At 46.5% G+C, this 13,885-nt stretch overlaps 3 protein-coding genes across 4 annotated transcripts in view; 1 reads left to right on the forward strand and 2 right to left on the reverse strand.

Moving 5' to 3' along the window:
* Positions 1–821, reverse strand: part of unc119a1 (unc-119 lipid binding chaperone a1) — a 1,472-nt gene extending 651 nt beyond the window's left edge. Inside the window, 3 exon segments of the mRNA XM_076977269.1 lie at positions 109–281; positions 469–559; positions 713–821. Of these exon segments, the coding sequence (XP_076833384.1) occupies positions 109–281; positions 469–559; positions 713–761 (313 nt within the window). The 5' untranslated portion in view covers positions 762–821.
* A 4,586-nt stretch (positions 822–5,407) lies between these two features.
* crybb1l3 (crystallin, beta B1, like 3) lies at positions 5,408–9,225 on the reverse strand. The gene is made up of 6 exons (XM_076977157.1): positions 9,165–9,225; positions 8,320–8,387; positions 8,096–8,214; positions 7,033–7,165; positions 6,602–6,744; positions 5,408–6,509 (listed from the first exon to the last, which is right to left on the reverse strand). Exons 2-6 carry the CDS (start codon positions 8,383–8,385, stop codon positions 6,341–6,343), a joined length of 630 nt encoding a protein of 209 aa, XP_076833272.1. The 5' UTR covers positions 8,386–8,387; positions 9,165–9,225; the 3' UTR covers positions 5,408–6,340.
* A 1,388-nt stretch (positions 9,226–10,613) lies between these two features.
* Positions 10,614–13,221, forward strand: cryba1a (crystallin, beta A1a). 2 transcript variants are annotated; one of them, XM_076977158.1, is made up of 6 exons: positions 10,614–10,938; positions 11,433–11,498; positions 11,618–11,736; positions 11,858–11,999; positions 12,666–12,808; positions 13,032–13,221. In XM_076977158.1, the coding sequence occupies exons 2-6, from the start codon at positions 11,460–11,462 to the stop codon at positions 13,177–13,179; spliced, it is 591 nt and encodes a 196-aa protein (XP_076833273.1). In that variant the 5' UTR covers positions 10,614–10,938; positions 11,433–11,459; the 3' UTR covers positions 13,180–13,221. The 2 variants fall into 2 exon arrangements, with proteins under 2 accessions (XP_076833273.1, XP_076833274.1); XM_076977159.1 differs by having other exon boundaries at positions 10,614–10,929.
* The last annotated feature ends 664 nt before the right edge of the window (positions 13,222–13,885 follow it).

Raw genomic sequence — 13,885 nt, forward strand, 5'->3', positions numbered from 1 at the left:
AAAACAGGAATTAAGAAAGCAAAAAGACCATGTGGGTCCTTTGTTGCTGATTATATGTGACTGAGATAAATCAAAGTTAATCCGATTAGTGCAGGTGTGGGGGCTTACCGATCTGCTCCGGGAGGGGCGGGAGATCGTAGACGTGCTCACAGGTGTTCGTGTGGTTGGAGATGCAGAAGCCAAACTCGAAGTTAAAGGTCTTGAGCAGCTACCCGTGGAAGTAGTGCCTCTCTACCATATGGAGTCTGCTGATGGGGACATCTCCTATGGTGAACTCCACCCTGCACAGGTATAGCACCACACACACACACACACACACACACACACTCACACACACACAAGGGCCTGTCGTAAAGCTAAAGCCAGCTGTGTTGTGCAGACCAGTGTGAAGTGTTTTTGGCCCTACTCCACTACCACAACCACAGAAACGTTCCACTGTACTGCAGTGCATCAGTACTCTGCATTTACGTGGCTCCGAGCTGCTGAAGTTTCAGGAAGGCCGGTGTGATCTGGTAACGCACAAAGCGTCCAGCATTCGGGTCGAGATCACATCTGTCATCTGTCAGGGAGAAGGTGGGAGGCATCTCAGCTCTGGCGTCTGACGTGCTCTTGTGAAGAGAATGACAGGTTGAGGAGGGGCAGTGGTGGGTGGGTGTGGTCTCACCTGTAGGAGGAGGAGCTCAGTGGATGGAGGGGGAGGTGGGTGTCTCACCTGGAAGAGGAGGCTTGATGATGTCAAAAAGGACCGTCCCTGTCTCCATATCACGGATCTTGAACCTGGTGAAGTTGATCTTGTGCACATTGTCTTCTGGACTGCACTGGTAATCTGTGAACATTAATCCCAACATAAGACACAGGAAACAGTAGATCTTTGGCCAGGTGACGTGTAAGGTCTCTGAGACTCAAGGTCAACTTCAGACAAACATACCCATACACTGCCCTAATCTGTGAGGAGCAGACCATGAGACCACAACAAAGACCAGACACCTTTCTGATTATTTTATCGTGGAACAATAGGTTGACGTGTCTCTCAGTGTCAGGTGTCAAATGAGCACAGTTAGATACTTTAATTTAGTTTAGTACTCGTGAACAGTTTTGTGTTTTGAATTCAAAATTGTAATTAGAATTAAAAACACTTAATGAACTCCCAGATCATGTTTTTACCCTGGTATTGACTTGGTGTTACCATGGTGTTACTATTGCATTTTCACATAGATGCGTGTAATATTAACAGAGTTACACAACACATTAAGATGGACAATTAGCAGTACAACATACAGCTACAGATATAGATAACTACATAAACAAATTATAATTTTGTGTATTTTTAGCATTTAATGGACAATATTTATACTATGACATATATATAAATACAAATAACCATAAATAACTCCATATTTACCCTTATTCTCACCTCTCCACACTGGAGACATAGCAACACAGCCCAGTCTACACCAGCTCACATATAATCTAGTAGGCTGTGCACAGATGGTTGACTGCCAGGTGTACATGCCCTTAGGAGAGGTGGGTGTGAGTGGCCTGTGAGTGCCGCCCTGTAGGCAGGATTATGCCTAACAGGCTTATTTAACCATCACAGGTAGACAGCTGGGGATGGTGTGGGGATATGAAGCAGTGCTCTGTAACAACACTCCAGCCGTGCCAGTGAAACTCCAGGGGCCGGCTGCATTGAGATTTACCTGTGATTCTCCGTGCTCGGTAATGAATCACTGTTAAGTCTTCTGAGAGACTAACCAGGCCCTAGACAATCACTTCAGATATTTATAGGCCTTCAGCCTCTGGGGTGAGCGAGGCAGGCCATGCATCTGTTTAAGCCCAGCGCTTTAAACAGGCCCTTTATTGTGGATGATTGAGGCTACTCCCCACCTGTGCACTTCCCGACAGGCCTGTTTGATGCATCGTGGACAGGGCTGTCAAGTGCCCTAGCCTCCTCTCTTTAAAAACCATCTAACTGAAATGATACCTTGTTGAGTGCTGGAGCTTATGGAAAACGAATGTTGAACTACACGAAAAGCTTAATGTCAGACCTCATCGAAGTGAGACCTCTTTGACGTGAGACATCCTTGACGTGAGACCTCCTTGACGTGAGACCTCCTCGATGTGAGACCTCCTTGACGTGAGACCTCCTTGACGTGAGACCTCCTCGACGTGAGACCTCCTCAATGTGAGACCTCCTCGACGACCTCCTCGACATGAGTCCCTCCACAACATGAAACTTCTTCGATGTGAAACTTCCTGCATTTTATTGCGATGTCACCAATAGTATCACCCAAAGCACCAGTGAGTACCGATTCAGCTCCTAACATTCACAGGAGATTAAAGCTGTGTATGGGCACATCACCTGAACCCACTGCATCTGAATCCACTGCATATGAATCCACTGCATCTGAACCCACTGCACCTGAACTCTCTCCACGTCTCTACTGAACAGTGCTGTTGGATCTGTTGAATAGGCTTGGAATCATGACATTAACATGACTGTCCCATTATCTAAACCTTTTTAATCCTTCAAGCACTTAAAAATTTGGCACTGAAAATGAAGAATACGAATACATTTAGAGTGTTCCAGTGCAAGATCCATCTGCTCAGATAAATGCATTCATAACAAACCACCAGTTTGAGCCACTGTGTAACTCAGTTCTTATGCACCTTATCAGACACATCTAACCAGACTCACACCTGCATCACTGATAAGCAGTGAGAAGATAAGCAGGCTAGCAGAAGCGTTTCAGACGCTCTGCAGCCTGGAGAAGACCCACATTTCTGCACTTTCACAGCACATAAAACACTGTGAATCCTCCCATTCCTCATCTACCTATAGTTTACTGTACATTTAGGATCCATACACGTGAACCTTCTCTCTGAGTGTGCACGTGGGCACGTGTGCACGTGTATTGAGTGCTTGGAGTGCCTTCTGAAACAGCCAGGCCAGACTGAAGCTCCAGCACATTGGCTATGATGTCCTGGGTTAACACATATACGTTTTATGGCTTTAGACACCAGAGCAAAATCTAGTAGAATTACTTGAGCTCATCTTTAGGAATTGAACATTTTGGAGTATACACAACAAACATCCTACCAACAAGTTTTAGTGTGAACATAAAGATTGCTGTTGCAATCATTCTGAGCTCTACAGTGATTGGTGGTAGCGAAAGTTGCAGAATCTCCGAATGACATCATTATGACATCTGAATGGCATCATTATGACATCTGAATGGCATCATTATGACACAGTCAAGGTTGGTCACATTTGCCATTGGAAATCGGAGCTAAATGGGGCATAGCACACAAAACTGCGATGACCTAAAAGGTTAGATCATTACAGCACAATAGCTGCTGAAGATTGTGCTTTCAAAATGTGCTTTCACAATGTGTGCTCTATTTCCAAAGGACAGTTCTGTGCAATTTGTATCCCCTGATGTTGAAGCACCATGTTATGAGGGAACGAGCAATTCTCCCCACCAAGAGTGGTCGGAGCTCCTGGTTTAGTTTACTCTTCTGTTCAGTGAGGTCTGGTCTTAAAACACACTCATGTATCCAAACATCATCAATAGCCATGACAACTGTTGTGGACGTAACACCGTAACTATGGTAACTGTGACATGAGCAGAAGGCGTGTTTTAGCCTCCTCGGGTGTTGATTTCAATGGTGAATTATTGGCCTGTTCACATTCCAAATTTAGAGATGGATGAAATGTTACCAGCATCTATTAATTCAGCTCCACCTACTGTGCACATGCTTCGGCCAATCGATAGACTGAGCAAAAATATGGACACTTATTATATGGATCAGTCAGAGCTTCTATGGTCTTTCTTGGGTTGGTCTAATAAATGCATTGAATGCTGTTGCAGAAGAAAATGGCACTGTGATCTGATTCACTTTTAGACCTGCGTGCGAACAGGTGCTCTCTGTTCACTCTCGGAGCCACGTGTGACGGATGGCTGTGATTGGTCAGGACATAGGGTCCAACAATTAAAGCAGCACCTGTGTTGTTTGCTTTTTGGCTGATCACGTGACTGTTCATGAGTTCACAACAGGAAGTAACCTGCAGGTGTGATCTGGCATTCACTCTGCTCACAGACAGTGTGAAGCCTTGTCTGTCATCACCACAGAATATTTCATGCCAGTGTCCTAATACATGTATCTCATACCGATTCCATTGAAGAAAATAAAACATTAGCACTCTTTATAAAAAAGCAAGTAGCTTTTTTTTTTACATCAAACAAATGACTTATACTGGTTAAACATTCCTATTTGAAGAAGGTTAAGACAAAATATACTTCATTCAGCCTTATTTAATAATAAATGAATTCCTGCTCTGGGATGAAATTCATCATTTGTTGTATGTTATAATCATAATGGTAGCCTAAAGATCTTGGTCATTAATGGCAAACAAGATACTGAGTTTTCTAAAACTGTGGAGATGTGTTTAACAATATCAGAGCTCTTAGTGTGAGCATGTGGTATTTGGGAGATGGACCTCAAACCAGCCTGACTCAGAACAGGGCCCTCAAACTGGTCCAACTCAGAACAGGGTCCTTCCCCATGAGCTAAACATACAGCCTGGGACTGAGTGTAATGATTCACATACATTTCAGCTCTGGTTTTCTGAATTAAATATTATTTCACCTTGTTGAAAGTTCAGCCCCAGGACTTTTCCTGTTACCTTATTTAGCTGAAAGCAGGTAACAGTGCCAAGAAGAGCCAAGCCTTCTAAACAATCCTCCTCTTCATGCGATTCAGACCTGGACTTCAGCTAACAAGCCTTGTTTCAACAGCCCTTTCTTGCTTTGCATCCTGAAGCCACAACCTCCCACTCTCTCGTCACTCCAAATGCATTTCCATCGCAGCCAATTGCTAAAAACATGACAGGGTCTACGAAACACTGTGTGTACTGCCTCAGTGTGCAGGTGGAACTAAGCAAATATACAGAAGCATTGACAATAAAGCTCTTTTACATCTAATAAAGTTTCAATTAAAGTTATTTTAATCAATTAAAAAAAAAGCGTTATCACCCGCTTTTTACGCAGCTCCCGTTTTTTTTTAAGTGAGGAAATATCCTGGTTTTTAAATTACTTTCATTGGACTATTTCATTTGTTATTGGAGTTTTTGTTGTTGACTTTTACTGAAAACAATTTTTCATAAACCAACTCTAAATCATGTTATTGTAGGATTACATGGGCCTGTGTTAAATGAGTGCATGTCACAGTATATGTGTCGCACCCCCCCCCCCCCCTCCGCCGCTCCAAGGTGTCCTGGTTTTCCCAAATATAAATATAGTCACCCTAACAGGTAGAAAACGGTACTTCAACAAAAATAATTCATTCAATTTTCTATATATTTTGCAAACAGAAGAAAGAAGTAAAACTAAAAAACACACTAGATAAAGAGTGCTGCTGCGCTATACTGAGGTCGGACACAGGAATAATCTTCCAGTTGTTTTCCAGAGCGCTTTGATGAAGACGGCTTCTTGACCCGAGCTGAAGGAGACCAAAAATGTGTCCATTCTTAAAGGAAGTCTTGGTATTTGCAGGTCACTATGACAATCGTCCTGACCTTCCTGGACACGTCTAAGTAACTGGGAGATCTGTCCTGAAAGGACAATGTGAGATTGATATCGATTTTGAATAGAACTCTTCTTGTCCATCAGTTGACAGGTGGTGGTTTGGAATTCATAATAATGAAAGAATTCAGTCTAATTTAAATATAACTACGGTTAAATAAAATACCAAATTTCAGATGTGAGCAAAACTAATGAAGGTTTGTCATCTATCAAAATATGAAGAAACTTTTGAAACCGAGAGTGATTTATTTGTTCTATTAACCCTTCAACTAGGGGCTTGGACGGATGCTAGTGCATTGATCCTGTGGGCTGCAGGCTCGTGGTGGATGATATCACTAAAGGAGCAGTACTGTCGAGATCAGAAGGGCTGTCGTGATCAGCACAGGGGGAGTGAATCGACCTGTTCGAAATTGCTGTAAAGATGTCACCCCCCTGAAATAAAATCCCCACGATGTTTAGGGCCGCTCTCTAGAAGTCGGTCTGTCCTTTGAGTCTGAGGCCATCGGATGTTGTGTGTACAGTATGTGTGTATGTATATTTTATTTAATTGAATTTTGTTATATTATTTATTCATTTTTATTATTTGTTATGTATTTATATAATTCATGAAAAATATAAATCTTTCATGTATTGGTAGTGGATTTAGTGACAACTTAATGCCCAGAAATAAACTGCACAATGGAGATAAGTATAACTTCTTCAGTCCTGTCCTGTCCCGTCCCGTCCCGTCGCTGTGCTGCTGGGTCTTGCTCTGGCTGTTATGCCGTGGTGTGGAAGCAACCCCTGGGGTGAGACCGCATGTCCAGGACACGCCGCACAGACTGGACCTGCCGGTGACTTGCTCCCCAGTCATTCCAGTGCTTGAATGGACCGTGCTCAAACAGGTACTGGTATCCACGATAACCAGGGTACTGGTACCCAACCCACCTATAAACAGCATCCATACGTTGGTGACTATAGCAGGGCAATGGCGCAGAAGACGGATGGTGTGGAGTAACGTTAGATAACGGGTGACGTACGTTCCTCCGGTCACCTGAATACTTCCAACTCCCTCTCTGAAGCCATAACTCCACAGGCTAGGAACGTCCTCATCACAGACCTCCATCTTGCGGCCTTCGAAGTTGACGTTCTCGAAGAGGCAGATTTTATGATCCAGTGGATCCTACAGGAAGAGAAACAGAGGCAGATTTTATGATCCAGTGGATCCTACAGGAAGAGAAACACAGATCTGCCAGTAATGGTTCTAGAAGTCAGTTGGTCATTTAGCTAATCTGATTAACTTTCCAGGTTAATGATATTCCTCACAAAGCTTAATTACAGCCAATTTAGAGGATGCTTACAAATGCATAAATACAGATGGCAATTATGAAAAGTGCAGCTTTCAGTAATAAAACGAATGGTCATCCGTGTGACACTGTGACGCTGGTTCCTCTTCACCTGATCCACCCACCATGCGGACCGGTCTGAGAGACATGAGGCGATCACAGCGGTAGCTGTTGGACCAGGTGTCCCAGCGGGGATACTCTCCTCTCTCCAGCAGAAACATCTCACCATGCATGTCCTCCTGCTCATAACCCACCCAGCTGAAGACACACGCAAAAAAAAGATCTAGAGTCGGTTTGGAAGATGAAACCTGCCCTACAGGGCGTTGAGGTTCATTCCATCACTGTTGTTGCTGTCTAAGTCTGTCTGGCGGAGACCAGTGACCATGCAAGAGACCCACGTTACCACTTCACTAGGAACCTCTTCTCTATAGGGTGACCTAGTGTTGCCTGTACTACCTCCTGACACTCCTGTCTGACGTCTGCACGTACAAGAAAGGTTGTAGCTGACCACAGTCCTGTAAAGGAAGGTGTCCGGAAACAACCGGAGCGTTGTCAAACGTGTACAGATATGGGTACGACTGTAGTCCTGTACAGGAAGGTGTGCTCTGTGCATGTTGTACCTTTCCTGGACTCTTTCCAGAGTGACCTGGTGTTGAGTAAAATGCAGGTGGTAGCTGGATGCTTTTCATTTGCATTACACTGTAAACACACCTGTAAATGTTGTCTAGACAAACATGTGAACCGATGAACCACATGTACTGATATTTATGCAGTTATGTACATTGTTTTAAGCAAGTCGTTCATGAGAGAGACCACTGGAAACATGGAACAGGTGTGTAGAGGACAGGTGTGTAGAGGACAGGTGTTACATTTACATTTACATTTATGGCATTTGGCAGACACCCTTATCCAGAGCGACTTACATTTTTATCTCATTTTTATACAAGTGAGCAATTGAGGGTTAGGGCCTTGCTCAGGGGCACCTCAGTCATGGCCACTGGGAATCGAACCTGCGACCCTCCGGTCACAAGACCAGTTCCCTAACCGCCAGGCCATGATTGCCCGTTACACTTATACAATACATAAAAACAAACAGACAAATCTAAACATTAGCATTGTAGTAGTCTTCTCAACTTACAGTACAGCTCTGCTGATATAATGTAGTATCGTAGACTTCTCAACACTTACGGGCCACACTCCACTCTGATGGACCTGACGTGGTCAAATCCCTTTTCACTGACATTGCGACACTCCCCGTTTAATTCCATCATGTGGCCTTGGAAGTTTTCACCCTCAAAGAGATAAATCTGGTCATACACAGAGCAGTGGTCAGGAATCATGGGAAATAACCCATAATGCTCAGGCATGCCTTTACAATGGTTTACAACAGTAACCGTGGACGCTTGACTCACCGTGTGCGTGCGTGCTGGGACAACCGAATGACTCCCAACACTGCCCTGAACAGCTGTGTGAGACATGGCTGAGAAAAAGGACAAATACAGGGAATGAGAGAAGAGAGAGAACCAGACAGAGAAACAGAAAGAGAGAGAGAGAGCAATGATTAAAATTATAGTTCTAAAATGTTCGTTTTAGTTCTAAAAATGTTCTAAAATGTTTGTGTCCCCCAACACACCGTACACCTCAACCCCCCCAACACCCACACACCTCAACCCCCCCAACACACCGTACACCTCAACCCCCCAACACACCGTACACCTCAACCCCCCCAACACCCACACACCTCAACCCCCCCAACACACACACACCTCAACCCCCCCAACACCCGCACACCTCAACCCCCCCAACACACCGTACACCTCAACCCCCCAACACCCACACACCTCAACCCCCCCAACACCCACACACCTCAACCCCCCCAACACCCACACACCTCAACCCCCCAACACCCGCACACCTCAACCCCCCCAACACCCACACACCTCAACCCCCCCAACACACCGTATACCTCAACCCACCAACACACCGTACACCTCAACCCCCCAACACCCGCACACCTCACCCCCCCAACACCAGTACATCTCAACCCCCCAACACACCATATACCTTAACCCCCCCAACACCCACACACCCCAACCCCCCAACACACCTTACACCTCAACCCCCCCAACACCAGTACATCTCAACCCCCCAACACACCGTATACCTCAACCCCCCCAACACCCACACACCCCAACCCCCCAACACACCTTACACCTCAACCCCCCCCCAACACCCACACACCTCAACCCCCCCTCACCAAAAAGCTGCAGTCAGACACAGAGCAGTGGACTGTAGGTGTGCAGGTGGAGGAGAAGACAAGGTCAGAGTGAAACGCTCTGGCGTTTGGAAGGGTTATTTATCCATATGTATCCCACTGTGGTGTTAGGTCAGCGTGAAGGCACGCCATTGGACGAGAGTGAGTTATGGGGGCGGGGCTGTAGAGGAAGGGCTTATCTCTACAGCCCCTTGCTGACTCTGCTCATGGCTTTGTTTCCAGCACACCTACTTCCATCAGCAGAAAGCAGACCCGTCCATCCCATCCCTCACTTTTTCTATTCCTCCCTCTCTCCTGCTCTCTCCCATTCACTCCCTCCCTCCCTCTCTCCCTCCCTGTTTCCTTCCTCTTCCTCCCTATCTCTCCCTACCTCTCTCTCTCTACCCTTTCTCCCCCCTCTTTGTCCTTCTCCCATTCTCTCCCTCCCTCTCTCCTTCTCTCTGTGGCACTGATAACAATGTGCTGACCTCAGTATGTTGTACACAGGCCCCTCTAGTGCTCCTAGCAGCAGGCCTTACCCCTGCTGCGCAAACTGTTCACACTCTTCATAACTCTTCATAACTGTTAAAAACTACTGTTCATAAATATTCATAACTGTTAAAAACTACTGTTCATAACTCTTCATAACTCTTCATAACAGTTAAAAACTATTCACGACTGTTCGTCACTCTTCATAACAGTTAAAAACTATTCACGACTGTTCGTCACTCTTCATAACAGTTACCTGTTCATAACTGTTCAGAATCATTCATAAGTGTTCAATAACTGATCATAACTGTTCAGAATCATTCATAAGTGTTCAATAACTGATCATAACTGAACTGTTCTTGTTTTTGCTGTCGTGATTTAGAAAGAAATGTGAAGCCAAACGTAATCTTCATCTGGTTCTCTTTCAAAGAAATAGCACTAATACTCGGGAGGTCTCTTTGTCAACGAAGTAGGAATGAAATGGAAGAAAAGAATCCATTCTCTTTGTGTTGCAAATGAGTGAGTGTGTGTGTGTGTGTGTGTGTGTGTGTGTGTGTGTGTGTGTGTGTGTGTGTGTCTTCAAAGGACATGTCCTCCCTGTCCATCTGCTCAGAGCCTGTCCCACCCTCATGTCTGCCTGCCTTCACAGGAGGGAGCAGAACACGGATGTGAGAACATGTGACGGTCCGTTTGTGTGACAGCGTGTGTGTGTGTGTGTTTGTGTGTGTGTGTGTGTGTGTGTGTGTGAATATGAAGGACTAGAAGTGAGAGGGCACAAGTCCTCAGGGTTGTGTGGAGAGGCCAACAGTAGCTTCTTTGTGAACATGGACTTTTAGAATAATTCTTTGCCATTGTTGTGCTTTTTTTTGGTAGATTAAAAAACCTTTTTGTATAGCATCTGGCTTGGTAGTGTGAGAAGGGCTTTAAAAACACACAAACAAACCAGAACAAACCGCAGCACAAGGACAGCAGCGCTGACTCCTCCTCTGCCCCCGTCAGCGGGGGTCCCTGCTCATAGCGGCGGGGGCGTCTCCGGTCCAGTCTGTGGTGTGAGAGCACAGACTCAGCTGTACTGGCACAGGGCCCGTCTGCCCGCCCGCCACGGCCGCCCTGGGTAAAGCTGCCGGCTCAGACACGAACAATACTGCCTGGAGCAAAGTGCTGACCACGGCCCGGCACGAGTCCCCCTGCCCGGGCAGGCGTGCTGGGTATAAATACAGGCCAGGTCTCTAGGTCAGGAGACGGGTGTGCGGACCCCCTCCACGCGCAGGTTTGTTGGGTAGGTCAGGTAAGCCCCACACCGCAGACTTTCAGCCACTGTTATGTCTGTTTAGTCCATTTTAAATGTGGTCCACACGCTCGTAACACGGAGGCAGCGCTCAAAGACGTACGGGCGATTAGCAATACGCCGAACGTAGCAACCAAACGCACTTTCCTTGGACTGTGTATTGTACATTTTACAGCAGCGCAATGAACATTAATCTGTCCGTCTATACACAAAAAAGAATTATTGACAAGAGGAGCACTGGGGTTAATGCACGAGTGTTTTCTATTATTGAACTGCTAAGACTTTGATCTACATGATGGACATTGAATGTGTGCACACAAGAAATTTGCTGTTTGGTTTTATTCTGACTGCTTTATGCTGTTATACGAAATCAGTGACTTTTGAGAAATCTGTGTGATTTGAACCAGTGACTGTTGTTATAACATTTTAAAACTCACACTCTTCAAACATGTGTGTGTTTGTGTGTGTGTGTATATGTGTGTATGTGTGTTCAGGTTGATCAGATCAAGATATTTGCACCAATGGCTCAGACTAACCCCCTGCCAACGGGGCCATGGAAGGTGAGTGAAGGTCTACAAAAATTCACAAAACGACAGAAAACGCCAATGAAACGCCAATGCTGAGGGCCTTTCACCTGTCTCACCACCTGTCTCACCACCTGTCTGTGTGTCCTGGCCAGCTCACGGTGTATGACCAGGAGCACTTCCAGGGCAAACGTGCAGAATTCACCTCCTCCTGCCAGAATATTACGGGGTGTGGGGTGAACCACGTCCGGTCCCTCAAAGTAGAGTGTGGAGCGTGAGTAACGCTGCACTGTCAACACACACACCCTCTTCCTCCCACACCAACCCTCACACTGCATCAGTACAGCCTGATAGCTGGTGTGTGTGTGTGTGTGTGTGTGTGTGTGTCCTGGCAGCTGGGTGGGTTATGAACACTCCAGCTTCTGTGGTCAGCAGTTCATCCTGGAAAGAGGAGATTACCCTTCCTGGGAGTCATGGAGCGGTAGCAATGCCTACCATGTCGAGAGGCTGACGTCCTTACGCCCAGTGTACGCTGCTGTGAGTGTTATAACTGCTGTGGTATATTTGCTCTGGTCAAATGACAGCCTGAAAGACCAGGAACGCTCCTGTGGTGTGGACGGAGGCGGGGCATGGTCAGGGTGTAGGGCGGTACAGGACTCAGGAGGCGGGGCATGGTCAGGGTGGTACAGGACTCAGGAGGCGGGGCATGGTCCCGGCGGGGCATGGCCAGGGTGTAGGGCGGTACAGGACTCAGGAGGCGGGGCATGGTCAGGGTGGTACAGGACTCAGGAGGCGGGGCATGGTCCCGGCGGGGCATGGCCAGGGTGTAGGGCGGTACAGGACTCAGGAGGCGGGGCATGGTCAGGGTGTAGGGCGGTACAGGACTCAGGAGGCGGGGCATGGTCAGGGTGGTACAGGACTCAGGAGGCGGGGCATGGTCAGGGTGTAGGGCGGTACAGGACTCAGGAGGCGGGGCATGGTCAGGGTGTAGGGCGGTACAGGACTTAGGAGGCGGGGCATGGTCAGGGTGTAGGGTGGTACAGGACTCAGGAGGCGGGGCATGGTCAGGGTGTAGGGCGGTACAGGACTCAGGAGGCGGGGCATGGTCAGGGTGTAGGGCGGTACAGGACTCAGGAGGCGGGGCATGGTCAGGGTTGGTATGGAGCACACAGCTGACCACTGGTTCGGTGTTCATATGTGCAGAACCATAAGGAGTCCAAGATTGTTGTCTACGAGAAGGAGAACTTCATTGGTCGCCAGTGGGAGATGACCGATGACTACCCCTCCCTCCAGGCCATGGGCTGGCCCAACAACCAGGTTGGATCCATGCGGGTTCAATGTGGAGCGTGAGTACCATCAGTTCTCTTCCTCTGCATCTCTCTCTCTCTGATTTATTTTACTCTCTTTTATCTCATATTGTATAATAAAATGATAGATATAACCAGAGACTGCCAAAAAGGACATCTAGTTTTGGAAAAGGCTTAATATGGGGAAACCAATCTTGCAGGCCCTGTTGAGAAGAACACCTCTGACCTCTGACCTCTTTTTTTTCACTCCCCTGCTGTTTAGCTGGGTTTGCTACCAGTACCCTGGCTACCGTGGATACCAGTACATCTTGGAGTGTGATCGCCATGGCGGCGAATATAAACACTACCGGGAGTGGGGCTCACATGCTCAGACATCCCAGGTGCAGTCCCTCCGCAGAGTTCAGCAGTGAGGACCAGCCCCCTCACCCCACCTACCCTCCCACCCCACCCCTAAACCCGCCTCCCACCCCACCCCTAACCCCGCCTACCTTCCCACCACACCCCTAACCCCGCCTTCCCTCCAACCCCACCCATAACATAAATCATGAATAAAGAAAATGAACAAACAATGAGATGTTTATTACTTATGTGGAATAACACAGCTTCACTGGCACATCATACCAAAATGCACTGATCATACACTTATCATACACTGAACATACACTGATCATACACTTATCATACACTGAACATACACTTATCATACACTTAACATACACTGAACATACACTTATCATACACTGAACATACACTTATCATACACTGAACATACACTGAACATACACTTATACACTGAACATACACTTATACACTTATCATACACTGAACATACACTGAACATACACTTATCATACACTTATCATACACTGAACATACACTGAACATACACTTATACACTGAACATACACTTATCATACACTTATCATACACTGAACATACACTGAACATACACTGATCATACACTGAACATACACTGATCATACACTGATCATACACTGAACATACACCGAACATACACTGATCACACAGTTCAAAGCACCTTTATTAACACTCCCCATAGGTTTGTAGTTAAAGATTACAGTCCGTTTGCTGGCATGTCTCATAAGTCAAAGTCAA

Source organism: Brachyhypopomus gauderio, chromosome 16, assembly GCF_052324685.1.
Source record: "Brachyhypopomus gauderio isolate BG-103 chromosome 16, BGAUD_0.2, whole genome shotgun sequence".
Taxonomy (NCBI): domain Eukaryota; kingdom Metazoa; phylum Chordata; class Actinopteri; order Gymnotiformes; family Hypopomidae; genus Brachyhypopomus; species Brachyhypopomus gauderio.